The 12,986-nt window shown below is 38.7% G+C and overlaps 3 protein-coding genes across 4 annotated transcripts; 2 read left to right on the top strand and 1 right to left on the bottom strand.

Annotated features, from left to right (window-relative positions):
* The first annotated feature begins 1,283 nt into the window (after window positions 1-1,283).
* LOC122642319 (pathogenesis-related thaumatin-like protein 3.5) lies at window positions 1,284-2,094 on the top strand. The gene is made up of 2 exons (XM_043835757.1): window positions 1,284-1,332; window positions 1,424-2,094. Exons 1-2 carry the CDS (start codon window positions 1,284-1,286, stop codon window positions 2,086-2,088), a joined length of 714 nt encoding a protein of 237 aa, XP_043691692.1. The 3' UTR covers window positions 2,089-2,094.
* A 6,209-nt stretch (window positions 2,095-8,303) lies between these two features.
* On the top strand, window positions 8,304-9,220 carry LOC122642869 (pathogenesis-related thaumatin-like protein 3.5). Of its 2 annotated transcripts, none has more exons than XM_043836473.1 (2): window positions 8,304-8,387; window positions 8,477-9,184. In XM_043836473.1, the coding sequence occupies exons 1-2, from the start codon at window positions 8,342-8,344 to the stop codon at window positions 9,139-9,141; spliced, it is 711 nt and encodes a 236-aa protein (XP_043692408.1). In that variant the 5' UTR covers window positions 8,304-8,341; the 3' UTR covers window positions 9,142-9,184. The 2 variants fall into 2 exon arrangements, with proteins under 2 accessions (XP_043692408.1, XP_043692407.1); XM_043836472.1 differs by lacking the exon at window positions 8,304-8,387 and adding an exon at window positions 9,191-9,220 and having other exon boundaries at window positions 8,422-9,149.
* A 2,048-nt stretch (window positions 9,221-11,268) lies between these two features.
* Window positions 11,269-12,786, bottom strand: LOC122642931 (protein POLYCHOME-like). Its single transcript, XM_043836546.1, has 2 exons — window positions 12,384-12,786; window positions 11,269-11,959 (listed from the first exon to the last, which is right to left on the bottom strand). Exons 1-2 carry the CDS (start codon window positions 12,747-12,749, stop codon window positions 11,615-11,617), a joined length of 711 nt encoding a protein of 236 aa, XP_043692481.1. The 5' UTR covers window positions 12,750-12,786; the 3' UTR covers window positions 11,269-11,614.
* Window positions 12,787-12,986: the final 200 nt, after the last annotated feature.

The raw sequence follows: 12,986 nt of genomic DNA, 5'->3' as shown, positions 1-12,986 counted from the left end.
TAACCTTACATTTTTTGTCCTTTTAACATAAACGTGCAGTTTTTAATAATGATGTAATTATTTTTAAATTATTTTGAAAATCTTTTTTATTCCTATATTAAATAACTTTTGAGAATAAAACAAGGGATAATCAAAAGGAGGTAAAACTTCTCACTTCACCATTTTGGTGACAATAAGATGAACCCAATACTCAGATATTCATCCATAAACAAACAAATAAAAAAATGAACCAAATACTCCAACAAAAAAAATAGATTCCTAAACATACAAGGAAATCAAAATTCCAAATCCAAATCACCAACATTAAATAAACATCTCAAATGTGAATTATTTGTGGCTTTTAAACGATTGTGGTGGTTCTGGTTCTTAATCGATTCTTGCCGGTTATTTGGTTCCAAAACTATTGGGATTCTTGGACCAAAACCAATCCATCCCAATAAGCAATCGGTTTCAAAATCTAAACCCAGAACCATCCCAATAAACCAATTGGAATGGTTCCGGATCTTAGAAAGGATAAAAGAAGGGTGTACCCAGTGCACAAGGCTCCCGCCACTACGGGGTCTGGGGAGGGTCATAATGTATGCAACCTTACCCTTGTTTTCACAAAGAGACTGTTTTCATATTTGAACCCGTGACCACTTGGTCACAATGGAGCAACCTTACCCGTTGTACCAAGGTCCACCCTCCTTAATTGTTTCATTTCACCCTACATGGCTTGAAAGCCTCTAGGATCTGGGCTTTCACTAGCAACCAATGTATGGGCCTTGACTTCACTATTCAAAGCTCATTTTCTTCAACTCCAAAATTTCTTGGTAATATAAATGGGCCTGGGCTTCACTACGCAGAATATACATAGGGAGAAAGATCGCCACCCAGACACATCAGACACACCGCCCTTTCGCTCTGACATAGGGGCGTGCAAAATGACTCGTCACACCTCTAGTCATTTTTGGGGTTCCAGTGGATGTGGTAGTCATTTCACATGCCCCTATGACAGGACACAAGGGCGGCATGCGCTGCGTAACAGGGTGGGGGAGGGGGTTCGCTTTCCCATATACAAATCATCCAATATTTATAGTGTTTTTCAGTTTATTCTGTTATCAAAAAACTCGGGCAGTTCGTTGAACAAAGTGGTAACTACCAACCAATTAGAAAGACTGGTTTCATCCATTCAAGCAAATGGCAAATCCTTTCTTGGTAACTCTCTCTATTTAAACCTCTCATCCATTCTTCCTCATTAAGAGACTCGATTCCTCTCTATCTTAATTACTTTCACATCTACAATGGCATTGTGGTACCTTATTAACCTCTTCCTTCTTCTCTCCTTCTCAGGTATGTTTTACATTCTTATCATAAGATAACACTTCCATGGATTTCATTTTGATAAATTGTTTTAAAATTTCTATTTTGATTTCTAATGTAGGAGCCCAAGCAGCAAATTTCACATTGAAGAACAATTGTAGAAACACTATATGGCCAGGTATCCAAGCGGGTTCCGGTAAACCCGTCTTGAACAACGGCGGGTTAAAGCTAAAACCCAATGAATCTGTGAATATTAATGCACCAACAGGGTGGTCAGGTCGTTTCTGGGGTCGTCGTTCATGTTCTTTCGATGCTACCGGGAAGGGAACCTGTTTAACAGGTGATTGTGGGGGTGTCTTAGAATGTGCCGGCGCCGGCGGAGCACCACCCACAACACTTGCAGAATTCACCCTTGATAGTCCAATGGATTTCTATGATGTTAGCCTTGTTGATGGTTATGACCTGTCTGTCTCAATAGTACCCGTCGGCGGTACCGGAGATTGTAAGCCGACAAAGTGTGTCTCAGACCTGAACAAGACTTGCCCAACAGGTCTGCAAGTGAAAAACAGTAAAGGGAGGGTGATTGCATGTAAGAGTGCTTGTATGACTTTCAATACCCCTGAGTATTGCTGTACTGGGGCTTTTGGGTCTCCAAATACTTGCAAACCAACTGATTACTCTAAGGCATTCAAGGCTGCTTGCCCAACTGCATATAGCTATGCTTATGATGATGCCACAAGCACTTTTACATGCAAGGGAGCTAACTATTTGATCTCATTTTGTTAGTTAATTTCACATTCAATTCATTCTCTTTTTTTACTTATTATATACAATAAAAAAGATAATTCTGTAACTTGTGAGGGATTTCATTTGGGTATTCTAATACCATACATGAGCCCATGAGAGAATTTTTTTTTTTTTTTTTTTTTGGTTTAATGTAACAACTAAGAAGATGTAACTGTATTTTGTCCATATCTTGTACAGTTCCAACTGAGAAGATAAACTCCATTATGAAAACTTGTGTTTCCATGCTTGACTATGTTTTGTACCTGATGAAGAGGTTTCTTTCCTTTTTTGAATATGAGATGGCGGAGGACTCTCTTCTTCTTCTTCTTTTTCTTTTTCTTTTTCTTTTCTTTTCTTTCTTTCTTTCTTTCTTTCTTTCTTTCTTTCTCTTTTTTTTTTTTTTTTATTTTTATAGATGAAAGTGTAATCACACAAACCACACACCAATCTCAAAAGGTTTAGGATCGTGGAATGACGGATATACACAACACAAATGGCGGAGGACTCATTGACAATCATGGTTAAAAAAAGACATTTTTCAAAGCCCATAAGAAAATAAGAGAAGGGAGAATTCATTCTCCATAGGTGAAATGACCCTATAATTAGACTCTTGGGATAATAATAAATGTCAATGAGTCCACTAATAATGCAAGTGACGGAATTGATCTTGATCACTGTTAGCAAAATGCGTTTAAAAACTCCGTTTTAAACACATTCTCGTTTTTTACCGTTTTAAACACGTTTTGTCGTATGCTTCTCAAACATACGGTAAAAAAGGGCAAACAGCAAGCATTCTTGTTTTAAACGCGTTTAAAACACGTATAAAACACGTTCGCCTTTTTTTGGCGTTTTTTAAGACCTTGGACTTAACTGACCATATTTCTCTCTCCCAAACTCTAATCGGCTTGGTTCTTTCACCGACGTAAATATGACTCGAAGGGTTACATTTTTCATGATATCACCTTCAACTCAAAGTCAATGCATGGATACCGTAAATAGAAGCATTTATTTACTTACCAAAAAAAAAAAAAAATAGAAACATGTATTTCAAATAAGAATTCCTCAATTTATATGAGAATAGTAACGTTTTTTTGGTTCCTTTTTTTTGAAATATAAACGTTTAAAATCCGTACTGTCCGTTTTTCATTTTTTACCATTCTCTATTCTTTTGACCGTTTTATTTGACCGCCCATTTGTAATTTTTTACCGTTTAAAATCCGTACCATAAAACTCGATTTTATTACCGTTCCCATTTTTGCTAACTATGATCTTGATCTTAAATAGGTAAAAGTTAGTCCGGGGATGAGCTTTAGCTCGGTAGCAGCCTCCGAGTGGGAATGGTGTAAGTCCAAGGGATCGAGTGATCGACTCCTAACCACCCACCCGGCTCCTCACCCCCCACGTACCTTCTTGACTATAATAGTTGTAGTTGTAGGTACCTATCATTAAGTGGGCCTAGTTTCTCTTATTGACCCCCCATGGGTCCCCCTCTGGGTCCAATGTTGGCCTTCGAAAAAAAGAGGGGTAAAAATCAGAACATTAATGCAAGTGACGGAATAAAAGAAACCCTTTGAGGCAATGATATGATTAGCTAATTGATTCTAAACTTGAAAACACATCAATTTTTAATGGGTGAAACAATTCCAGTTCCAGATTAAGGCATGCACGGGAGATTTTCTCTTAGCTATCTTGATAAAGTAAGTAAAATAAAGAGAAACTAGGAGATTAAATGGGAAAAGAGAAAATGGAGTCCGTCCGGTTAAAACCCATGAAACCTCAGAAAAGCCCATTTTGAGGGTTGGGGGCAACCTTCCACCATGGTGCCGTGGGTTTTAAGTTTTAACCCCTTGCGATGCGAAAAAACCTCCACGCCGCATAGAGGGGGCGATCGCCACCCTCATTTTTTAAGCAAAAAAGACCATTTGACAGGTTCCACACCCATTTTCTCCCATTTTTGCTCCTTTTGAGTCTTCTCACATCCTTTTTAGTCCCTTTTTTGCTAGCTTCAATCATCCTTTCCTGTCAGTAGATCATTCGATTATCCTACCTAAAAGTTATTCTGGTTCGAAGTCCTGTTTTCCTTCAATCCTTAACACACATTTACCCTATGTACAGTCGTTGCTCTAACCAGGTATAAGTAGCGAAATCCCATATACAGTCATTATTCTGCCCAAAGTCTGAGTAACAAAATCCCTTTTTTATATATCCATTATTCTGTCCGACAATAGAGAGGCAAGTCGATCATCCATCTCTAATTTAGCCTTGGGACATTGTATATTTCGTATTTGGTACATTTTCCTTTATTTCTTTTGTTTTTTGACAGTTATTTGTCTCTTTCTTTCTTATTATTTCTAGCACAATATAGATCATTAAAGTAGTTTACTTTAGTATACATAGTAAATTATTTGTATTGTTTCTTTCTTATGTTTGATGCATCATAATCTAGCCTTGCATGTTGGTATAAGATGTGCTATTATGGGAGAATCTTCTAAATCTAAATCTAGCATCTAATAGAAATACCGGTTTAACCAGGCGAGATAAGATGCTAATACATTTTTACGCTCGTAACCTGACTAGTTATCCACAATCTTTGACCAGACCATATGGAATCACGTAGCCCTTTCCGCACACCCCGGATGGGGCTACACCCATTGAGTCCTAGGTCCGAATTCTAAGTGACGACTCCATTTATTTTAACTTATAACGCATGACCTCAACCCCTTATGTTGATACATCGAGATATGATGTTATCCATAAACCTTGTAGCCAAGGGTCCACAGGAATCCAAGGGATCCCACCCACCAGGCAGAGGAACTCGTATCCGGAGGTCGCGGTATCTACAAATACAAAAGATGATATTGGTGCTATCAATCCCGTCTCCACTTTCTACGAAGATATTTCAGTGAAATACAAACTGCCATATAAAACAAATAAATCTTATACTTCTACCCATCTGATTATTTTTCTAACAATCTTAAGGTATTTGTAAGAATATAAGACTTACTCGTAGCACTATTTACTATTATGTCAAATTGCTTATGGTTACTTGGTATTGTAGTACTTTTACAAACTCAGAACCATTACTTGCATATTTGCCCAACAGATAGGAAAAAGTGATCGAGGGCAATTTTCAAGACAATTTTAAGGAGACTGTATGGTTAAGGTTCCTCTGCCACTTCTCTATGGTAGGTGGGGTCCCATCTCATACAATTGAGAACCTATCACCCTTCCAAATTTTTGTAACCTTCTGTATGCTAGTCTTTGTATTTGGAGCTCCAACCTTTGACTGGTAGCAGCGTTTGGAATCATTTCCTAAAAATAAAAAACAAAAAAGATAAACCAGAAGAGACCAAAGAGAAGCTACTTCAGAAGCTATGAGTTTGGCCTCTTAAGCCAAAAGTACATAAAAAAGTGACTGGGAAACTCGGAATTGGGAATTCTAGACCTTCCCAGAGGATGAGAGAACAATCCCTTTCTCTTCCCTTAATAGAGATTACAGTTTAAAAAATTGTTCTTGGATTTGGGTCTTAAATGTGTTTTGGTGTAAACTCATTTTTTTTCTCTCATTTCTTCAGATAAGAATTTAATTACGTTAAGGCCAGGTTAAGCCCGATTAAATGTTAAACAGGCTCACAACCCAATTAAGGCCATATTTTAGAACTCTATTAAAGCCTGACACTGACCGAGCCTCTCCAGGCCCTGCCTGAATACTTAAGGGTCGAACGCGGTGCAACCTGAACAATTGATGAGGCCCAGCAAAGCCCGATCAAACCCGACCAATTGACACCCCTAAGTATGATAGTTGGCTTTGCAGACAAAGTTATAACGCCTTGATCTAATTTGGAAGTAGCCGCTTCTACTCATTAGAGCATTAGTTTTAGGATTTTCAAGTCTTTCCTCTCTACGTCATGATCGATCACTAGTAAATAGGGCTATATAGCTGTTACATAACTTGATTACAAACAATACTACCATGACTTCTATCATATCAAATAGCTATCCTTTTTTTTTTTTTTTTGGGTAAAATATCAAATAACTGTCGGGCAAACTCTATAACATTACACGTTACAGCGTGTCCTGATTTACTCAAAAATCAGGATACTACAATAACCATACCCATCACCAATGTAGATAACCCATGCATGGCGTGCATGGTGTGCACGTAATGCACACAGTGAGAATATTCAAAATTCCAAATTTACTTATGCGTTGCATACAAATAATTCGATATTCATTTCTAAGCATACAAATAATCAAGGGAAAATCTTGTTGTAACTAAGGTGGCTGAATAAATAATCGATAATCTTACTTTTTTGCCCTTTTACTGTAATATTTTTTTCCCTGAAGCTCCGTTTGTTTCGGAGTAAAATTTTACCTGGAAAATTTTATGCAGCAAATTTTACTTTCATAATTGTAAATTTTTACATGTTGAAAAAATGTCGAATGTTTGTTTCCATAAAAAAATCAAACATTAGAACACTTTTCAACATTTAAAATCTTACATCTAAATTTTTTTGAAGTGAACATTTTCAAGTAAAATTTTACGCCGAAACAAACAAAGCCTGAGGGTAACATTTCACATGACTATGACTATTTGGGAATAAAATTTAAACAAGAGATAATCAAAAATAAACAGGAAGACAACTTCTCCCTTCACCATTTTGGTGACAGTAAGATGCACCCAATAATCAGATATTCATCCCTAAACATACAAAGAAGTCAAACTTCCAAATCCAAATCACCAACATTAAATAAACATCCCAAATGTGAATTAGTTATGGATTTTAAACGATTGTGCCAGTTCTGGTTCTTAATCGATTCTTACCGATTATTTAGTTCTGGAACTACTGGGATTCCCGGACCAAAACCGATCCATCCCAATAAGCAATCAGTTTCAAAATCTAATCCTAGAACCGTCCCAATTAACCAATTGGAATGGTTCCGGATCCTAGAAAGGATAGAGACCAGCAATTCCTCCTTAATTGTTTCACCCTACATGGCTTGAAAGCCTCTAAGATCTGGGCTTCACTAATAACTAATGTATGGGCCCTGACGTCACTATTCAATGCTCATTTTGCTCTAAACTCCAAAATTGAATGGTAATAATAGTGGGCCTGGGCTTCACTAGAAACCCGTTTATGGGTCCGGTCAGGCCAGACACACCGCCCTAGTGTCCTTGCGCCCTGACACAGGGGGCATAAATTGACCGTTGCACCCCTGGTTATTTCTGGGGTTCTGGGGGTATAGTGGTCATTTCATGCTCCCCTATGCTAGGGCACAGGGGTGGCAATGGGGTGTCAATCGGTCGGTTCAGTCAGGTTTTTTTGGTTTTAATGTGGCTTTTAGGGAAACCGAAACCAAACCATTAAGGACTTTTCGATTTCGTCTCGGTTGCGGTTCCGATTTTGGTTTCGGTGCGGTTTGGTTTCATGTTGGTTTCGGTTTATGATAACGGGTTGATAGCAGTTTGGATTCAGTTCGGTACCGGGTTTTTTTAAACAAGTTGGGTTCGGTTTGTACCTATTTTCTTCTCTTTCTCTTTTCAACTACATAAAATATTTCACTAGCCCCACACTTAAAAAGGAGATCAATGGAACAAGCATTGTTACAAATCAATTCCCTATTTTCATAACCTCATACTCATTGATTTGTAACAATTTCCCTTACAACCATAAATTTGCTCACTAATCTTGAAATCAATTCAATTAATCATAACCTTATACTCATTATTTTTTTTATCAGTTTCATTCCATTCGGTTTTCGGTTTGTTATCCGCCGGTCCGGTGCGGTCCAGTTTTCAGCCAGTCCCATTATACCCCAATCCAAAACTAATCCAATAAGGATCGGTTCGATTGGGTCTCTGGTTTTTTTGGTCGGTTTCAATGGATCTTAACGGTTCGGGCCTAGATTTGACAACCTTGTGACATACAATGCGCAACCGGGTGGCTTTCTCTTTCCCATGTACTAATCATCCAAGATTTATAGCCTTTTTAAGTTTATTCTGTTATCAAAAAACTCGGGCAGTTAGTTGAACAAAGTAGTGACTACCAGTCATACATGATTCTTGTTTTCAACAATGACTTAGATTTCTATCCTTTTATCTTGTTACAACCAATTAAACCATTCAAGCAAAGGGTTGTTTCATCGATTCAAGCAAATGGCAAATTCTTTCTTGGTAACTCCCTCTATTTAAACCCCTCATCCATCCTTCCTTGTTAAGAGACTTCCTCTCTATCTTACTTGCACATCTACAATGGCATTGTGGTACTTTAACCTCTTCCTTCTTCTCTCCTTCTCAGGTATGTAAACCTTCTTGTCATGAGTTACATTTCCATGGATTTCATTTTGATAAATTGTCTTAAAGTTTCTATTCTGATTTCTGATGCAGGAGCCCAAGCAGCTATTTTCACATTGAAGAACAATTGTAGGAACACCATATGGCCCGGTATCCAAGCGGGCTCCGGTAAACCCGTCTTGAACAACGGCGGGTTTAAGCTAAAACCCGGTGAATCTGTGAATATCAATGCACCAACAGGATGGTCAGGTCGTTTCTGGGGTCGTCGTTCATGTTCTTTCGATGCTACCGGGAAGGGAACCTGTTTAACAGGTGATTGTGGGGGTGTCTTAGAATGTGCCGGCGCAGGCGGAGCACCACCCACAACACTTGCAGAATTCACCCTTGATAGTCCAATGGATTTCTATGATGTTAGCCTTGTTGATGGTTATGACCTTTCTGTCTCAATAGTACCCGTCGGCGGTACCGGAGATTGTAAGCCGACAAAGTGTGTCTCAGACCTGAACAGAACTTGCCCAACAAGTCTGCAAGTGAAAAACAGTAAGGGGAGGGTGATTGCATGTAAGAGTGCTTGTATGGCTTTCAATAGCCCCGAGTACTGCTGTACTGGGGCTTTTGGGTCTCCAAATACTTGCAAGCCAACTGATTACTCTAAGGCATTCAAGGCTGCTTGCCCAACTGCATATAGCTATGCCTATGATGATGCCACAAGCACTTTTACATGCAAGGGAGCTAACTATTTGATCTCATTTTGTTAACTTCACATTCAATTCATTCTCCTTTTCTTACTTATTATGCAATAAAATGATACTTCTGTAACTTGTGAGGGTTTTCATTTGGATATTCTATTTTGTTCATATCTTGTACAGTTCCAACTGAGAAGATGAACTCCAGTATTAAAGCTTGTGCTTCCATGCTTAACATTGTCTTAGCATATAAATTGCTTAAAATGTTCTGCACCTGAAGAGGTTTCTTTCTCTTTTTGGTCCTTGAAATATGGCTGTTGAGGAGACTTTCCCCTCAAAAGTTTCATTCCATTAAAAGGGGATCAGAGCCATAGAAGACACCACCATCAAGCACAGGGAAAGGCACAAATCTCAGGATGTCTCCCATAACCTGCAACCTAAACCCGTAACCACTGTTTCAAAAATCAGAATTTGAATCAGCCAATTCAGATTGGAATTGGCCATGACCAACCCCAATTTTAGACATTCCAGAACGGCCAACTTTAAGGTTTTTGGAACTGATTGCAATCTAGATTGGACATGACAAGGATCAATTCGACACCCCAATTCCAAGTTGAAAATCTTTGCCCCTAACCCTATGGAATTACTTTAATTTTGAAACTCAGATTAGCAAATCTCTTCACCTAGAAGCATGCATATTGTAAGTTTGAAAACAGAAAAATTTTGGCTGCTAATCAGGTTGCAGGAATGTTCCTGCTACAGGGCTTGCAGTCAAAGAATGGAATAATTCACTTCCCATTTGGGTTCACAAATACCCTCATAGGTTTCAGTATTTTCCAAAATATCTTTCTAGGTTCCGTTTATTTGGCTGTGAACCAAGTAGTAGGAACATTCCTATAACCCGGACAGCAGCAAAATTTAGTACATTTCTGAAATGATTGACTATGTCATGGATCCTTGATTACAGATTTTTTTCCAAGTGCTGATGGATCCTGAAAACATCAATAGTGAGGAAGACATAATGTATAATAGTCCAACCAAGGTTATTAAATTTGGAATCAGGATCCAGATCAGTTCCAGCTGATTCAGACAAAATTTGTCGGAAATCGGAATCCCAGCATAGATTGGCCACTCCAGATTTACTGAAATCAGGATTGAGCTCGGCCAATTCCAATCCAAATTGGCCGATTCAACCAATCCAACCAAAGATTCTTGAAGCCCTGATTCCAGCAGCATACCATTCAAAAGCAGTTCCTAGTGAAGATATTCCCACTTAATTGGAACAGGACAAGAAAGTGGCTCTGAATATAAGTAAATAGCCCTGGGCCTCCTCTGTCTTGCACAAAATGCTTTCTCGTTTTGGCAAACAAATGAACTTCAGCAAACTCATTGAAATCTGATTCATGCCATCCCCAGTAAAATGTTGTATGACAGATAAATGAAATCATCATAATTTATCAATTCCTGTTCATCAATCACATCATAGTTGAAATTTCCTAGCTAGGAGTGTCTTCATAGAGGTCACTATTTATACATTAACCCATAAGACCCATCATGAGTGCAGAGAGAACTCACAGTTTGCACCACCATTGCATGGGGATCCTTAGGAATTCAATTGAAATATTTGGTGATAAATGAACAATTATTTGTATCATCACTTTGCTATATGTAAGATAAAATTGAATCTCCAAGAATTTTCATAGATATAACAATATTTATTCACATTTAGCCAGTTTTTCACTTTCTCTTAATAGGTATATCTCAGGTGAGAAACATCAACTGTCAAATATCATTTGCTGCAAAACAAATATGTTTAGTTGCTACGTAATAGTTCACTATAAAGTCCATTAATATGTTTGAGTAATTTCTATCCAAATCTCAGTTCTACTAATCATCCTAACTCAAGTCAGGCCAACATTCAATCTGTTCAAAAGAGTGTAAATTACCGAAGAAAAATCAATCCTATTAGTCTTCATGCTGAGCAGCAAAAGCCTCAACCCACAATCTTGAGACTCGAAAGGTATTTTGCACACCAAAAAATAAAGAGAAGAAAAAAGGAAAATAAAAGAAACTGGACTGATACATAGGACCATGATTCCATAAATCACATCATGAGACAAAGCCCTGCCAATATAATTGTACTATCACATAAACTCCTACAGTCTCACTGTAAAGGAAAAACCATATTTGAACCACAAATAGCTGCAAATGATCACCAATTTTTATTGAACGATATCAGAAATCAAACATGGTCTAAGAGTTTCTCTCAAGTAATGAAGAGGAAACATCCCTATTTACATTGTTACAAATCGATGCCTACTAGTCCTAAGTCAAGACCCTCAGCCAATGATTTTAAGAACCAAAACCTGCCTACAAATCCTACAACAGACCTTCAGCAGAAGACATTAATAGCCTAAAGCAAAACAGAAGAGAACTAATCTATCTACCCGATAAACCTCAAATTTTAAAGTAGATCATCAGAGGATGATCATAGAGCCCTTCTCTCACCTCCCGAGCTTCCCTTCACAGCCCATTCTCTCTCCAGTCATCTAATTGACATTAATGTACGCACCTTCTTTTCCCTTTGCACCTTTTTGGCACTGCGAGACTTCTCAATTTTTCTGAACTCCTCCAACACGACCTTCTCAACCTGTTCGATGGAATTGAGAAGCTTCTTCTGTGGGGTAATGAAATCGAACTCTGTTGGATTTTTCTTATCAAAGTCCTGCAGAACTTTTGATAAACGACTGGTAGAAGGTGTGCAGGGCTTCACCGCAGTTCTTGGTTTGGGAGTTTTGAAAAATGTATTCTGCTCGAGTGGAGCAGGCAGAGGGCTTTGGAGTTGAGCATTTTCAGGATCTGTAAGATGAGACCTCCTCCTCTCAATGGCCTGAAGAAACACCAAAAACCATCAGTGTTTTGAATCCTCAAGGAACAGCAGAAAAGAACGAACGAACGGATAAATAAATTTGAATCAAAGCTACATTTTAGCTAAATACTGAAATACCCATCTAGTTTTCTGCACAACATAACACTTAATAATCCTATTCAACGAATTTAGCAGACAAAGATTAAGCAGTTCTTCTCAAGATTAGCGGAGGATCAAATGTAGATATTAACGCAACAGATCAAGATTGAAGACAATGAAACTGAAACCCCAAAAAAATAACTCAGAAATGCAGATGAACCCAAGAGAAGATTTTCCAGGAAACAGAAGGTAAAGACAAATACAACACGATTCATTCAAAGAATTACGAGAAATCCAATTAGGTTTCCACTCGGGACCAAACAGAAACTGGTACAAAAACACTTACGCGCACAACGTCAGTGACGTCCCGAAGAGGCCTCCTCTGGTACCAAGAAGGTATAGGGCTATTATTCGTCGAACCACGTCCGCGGCCTCGCCGAGCGGGTCCTCCCGTACGCCATCGTTGAACCGTGTTCGCCATCGACCCTCGCTGCAGAGACGTCGCAAACAAATTCCTCCCACCACCACCACTATCATTAACAGTCCTTGAAGGTGAGGCGAACAAACCCCTCTGCGGTTCAGGCCTTGACGGCGACACAAAAAAACTCCTCTGCGGTCCGGTATCTTGAGGAATACCTGCAACCCCTCGACGAAGAACGAAGAGAAGCTCGATCGGGTCCCGCCTTACTAGTCTGTCTCTGGATTCCGGCATTGTTCTCGTGGCCTGAAAAGAATGGGAGAAATTAATTATATGAACAGATTAACAAGAAACCAATCGGTTCTCCGGCAACCCAAGAATCAGATTTCCGTAGTAAACATCTGAACTGAGTACTGAGAGAAGAGAAAATTGAAAGGAGTAAGTAGTACCTTTCAGATCAAAACTCAGGAAGAGAGAAAGGCTTCACCGTATCAGAAATATAGAGAGGCTCTCCGCATTTGAAGAAGCGGA

The sequence above is a fragment of the Telopea speciosissima genome, chromosome 10 (assembly GCF_018873765.1).
Source record: "Telopea speciosissima isolate NSW1024214 ecotype Mountain lineage chromosome 10, Tspe_v1, whole genome shotgun sequence".
In the NCBI taxonomy this organism is placed as follows: domain Eukaryota; kingdom Viridiplantae; phylum Streptophyta; class Magnoliopsida; order Proteales; family Proteaceae; genus Telopea; species Telopea speciosissima.
The sequence above is the reverse complement of the archived record's forward strand: the minus strand, read 5'-3'. Positions and strand labels throughout refer to the sequence as shown.

Excerpts from the sequence above, each read along its gene's own strand:
- LOC122642319 (XM_043835757.1), top strand. The coding sequence starts at position 1,284 with ATGGCATTGTGGTACCTTATTAACCTCTTCCTTCTTCTCTCCTTCTCA. Across the intron at positions 1,333-1,423 it reads CCTTCTTCTCTCCTTCTCAG|GAGCCCAAGCAGCAAATTTC; the intron begins GTATGTTTTACA and ends TTTCTAATGTAG.
- LOC122642869 (XM_043836472.1), top strand. The coding sequence starts at position 8,422 with ATGGATTTCATTTTGATAAATTGTCTTAAAGTTTCTATTCTGATTTCT.
- LOC122642931 (XM_043836546.1), bottom strand. The coding sequence starts at position 12,749 with ATGCCGGAATCCAGAGACAGACTAGTAAGGCGGGACCCGATCGAGCTT. Across the intron at positions 11,960-12,383 it reads ACGTCACTGACGTTGTGCGC|GCCATTGAGAGGAGGAGGTC; the intron begins GTAAGTGTTTTT and ends GTGTTTCTTCAG.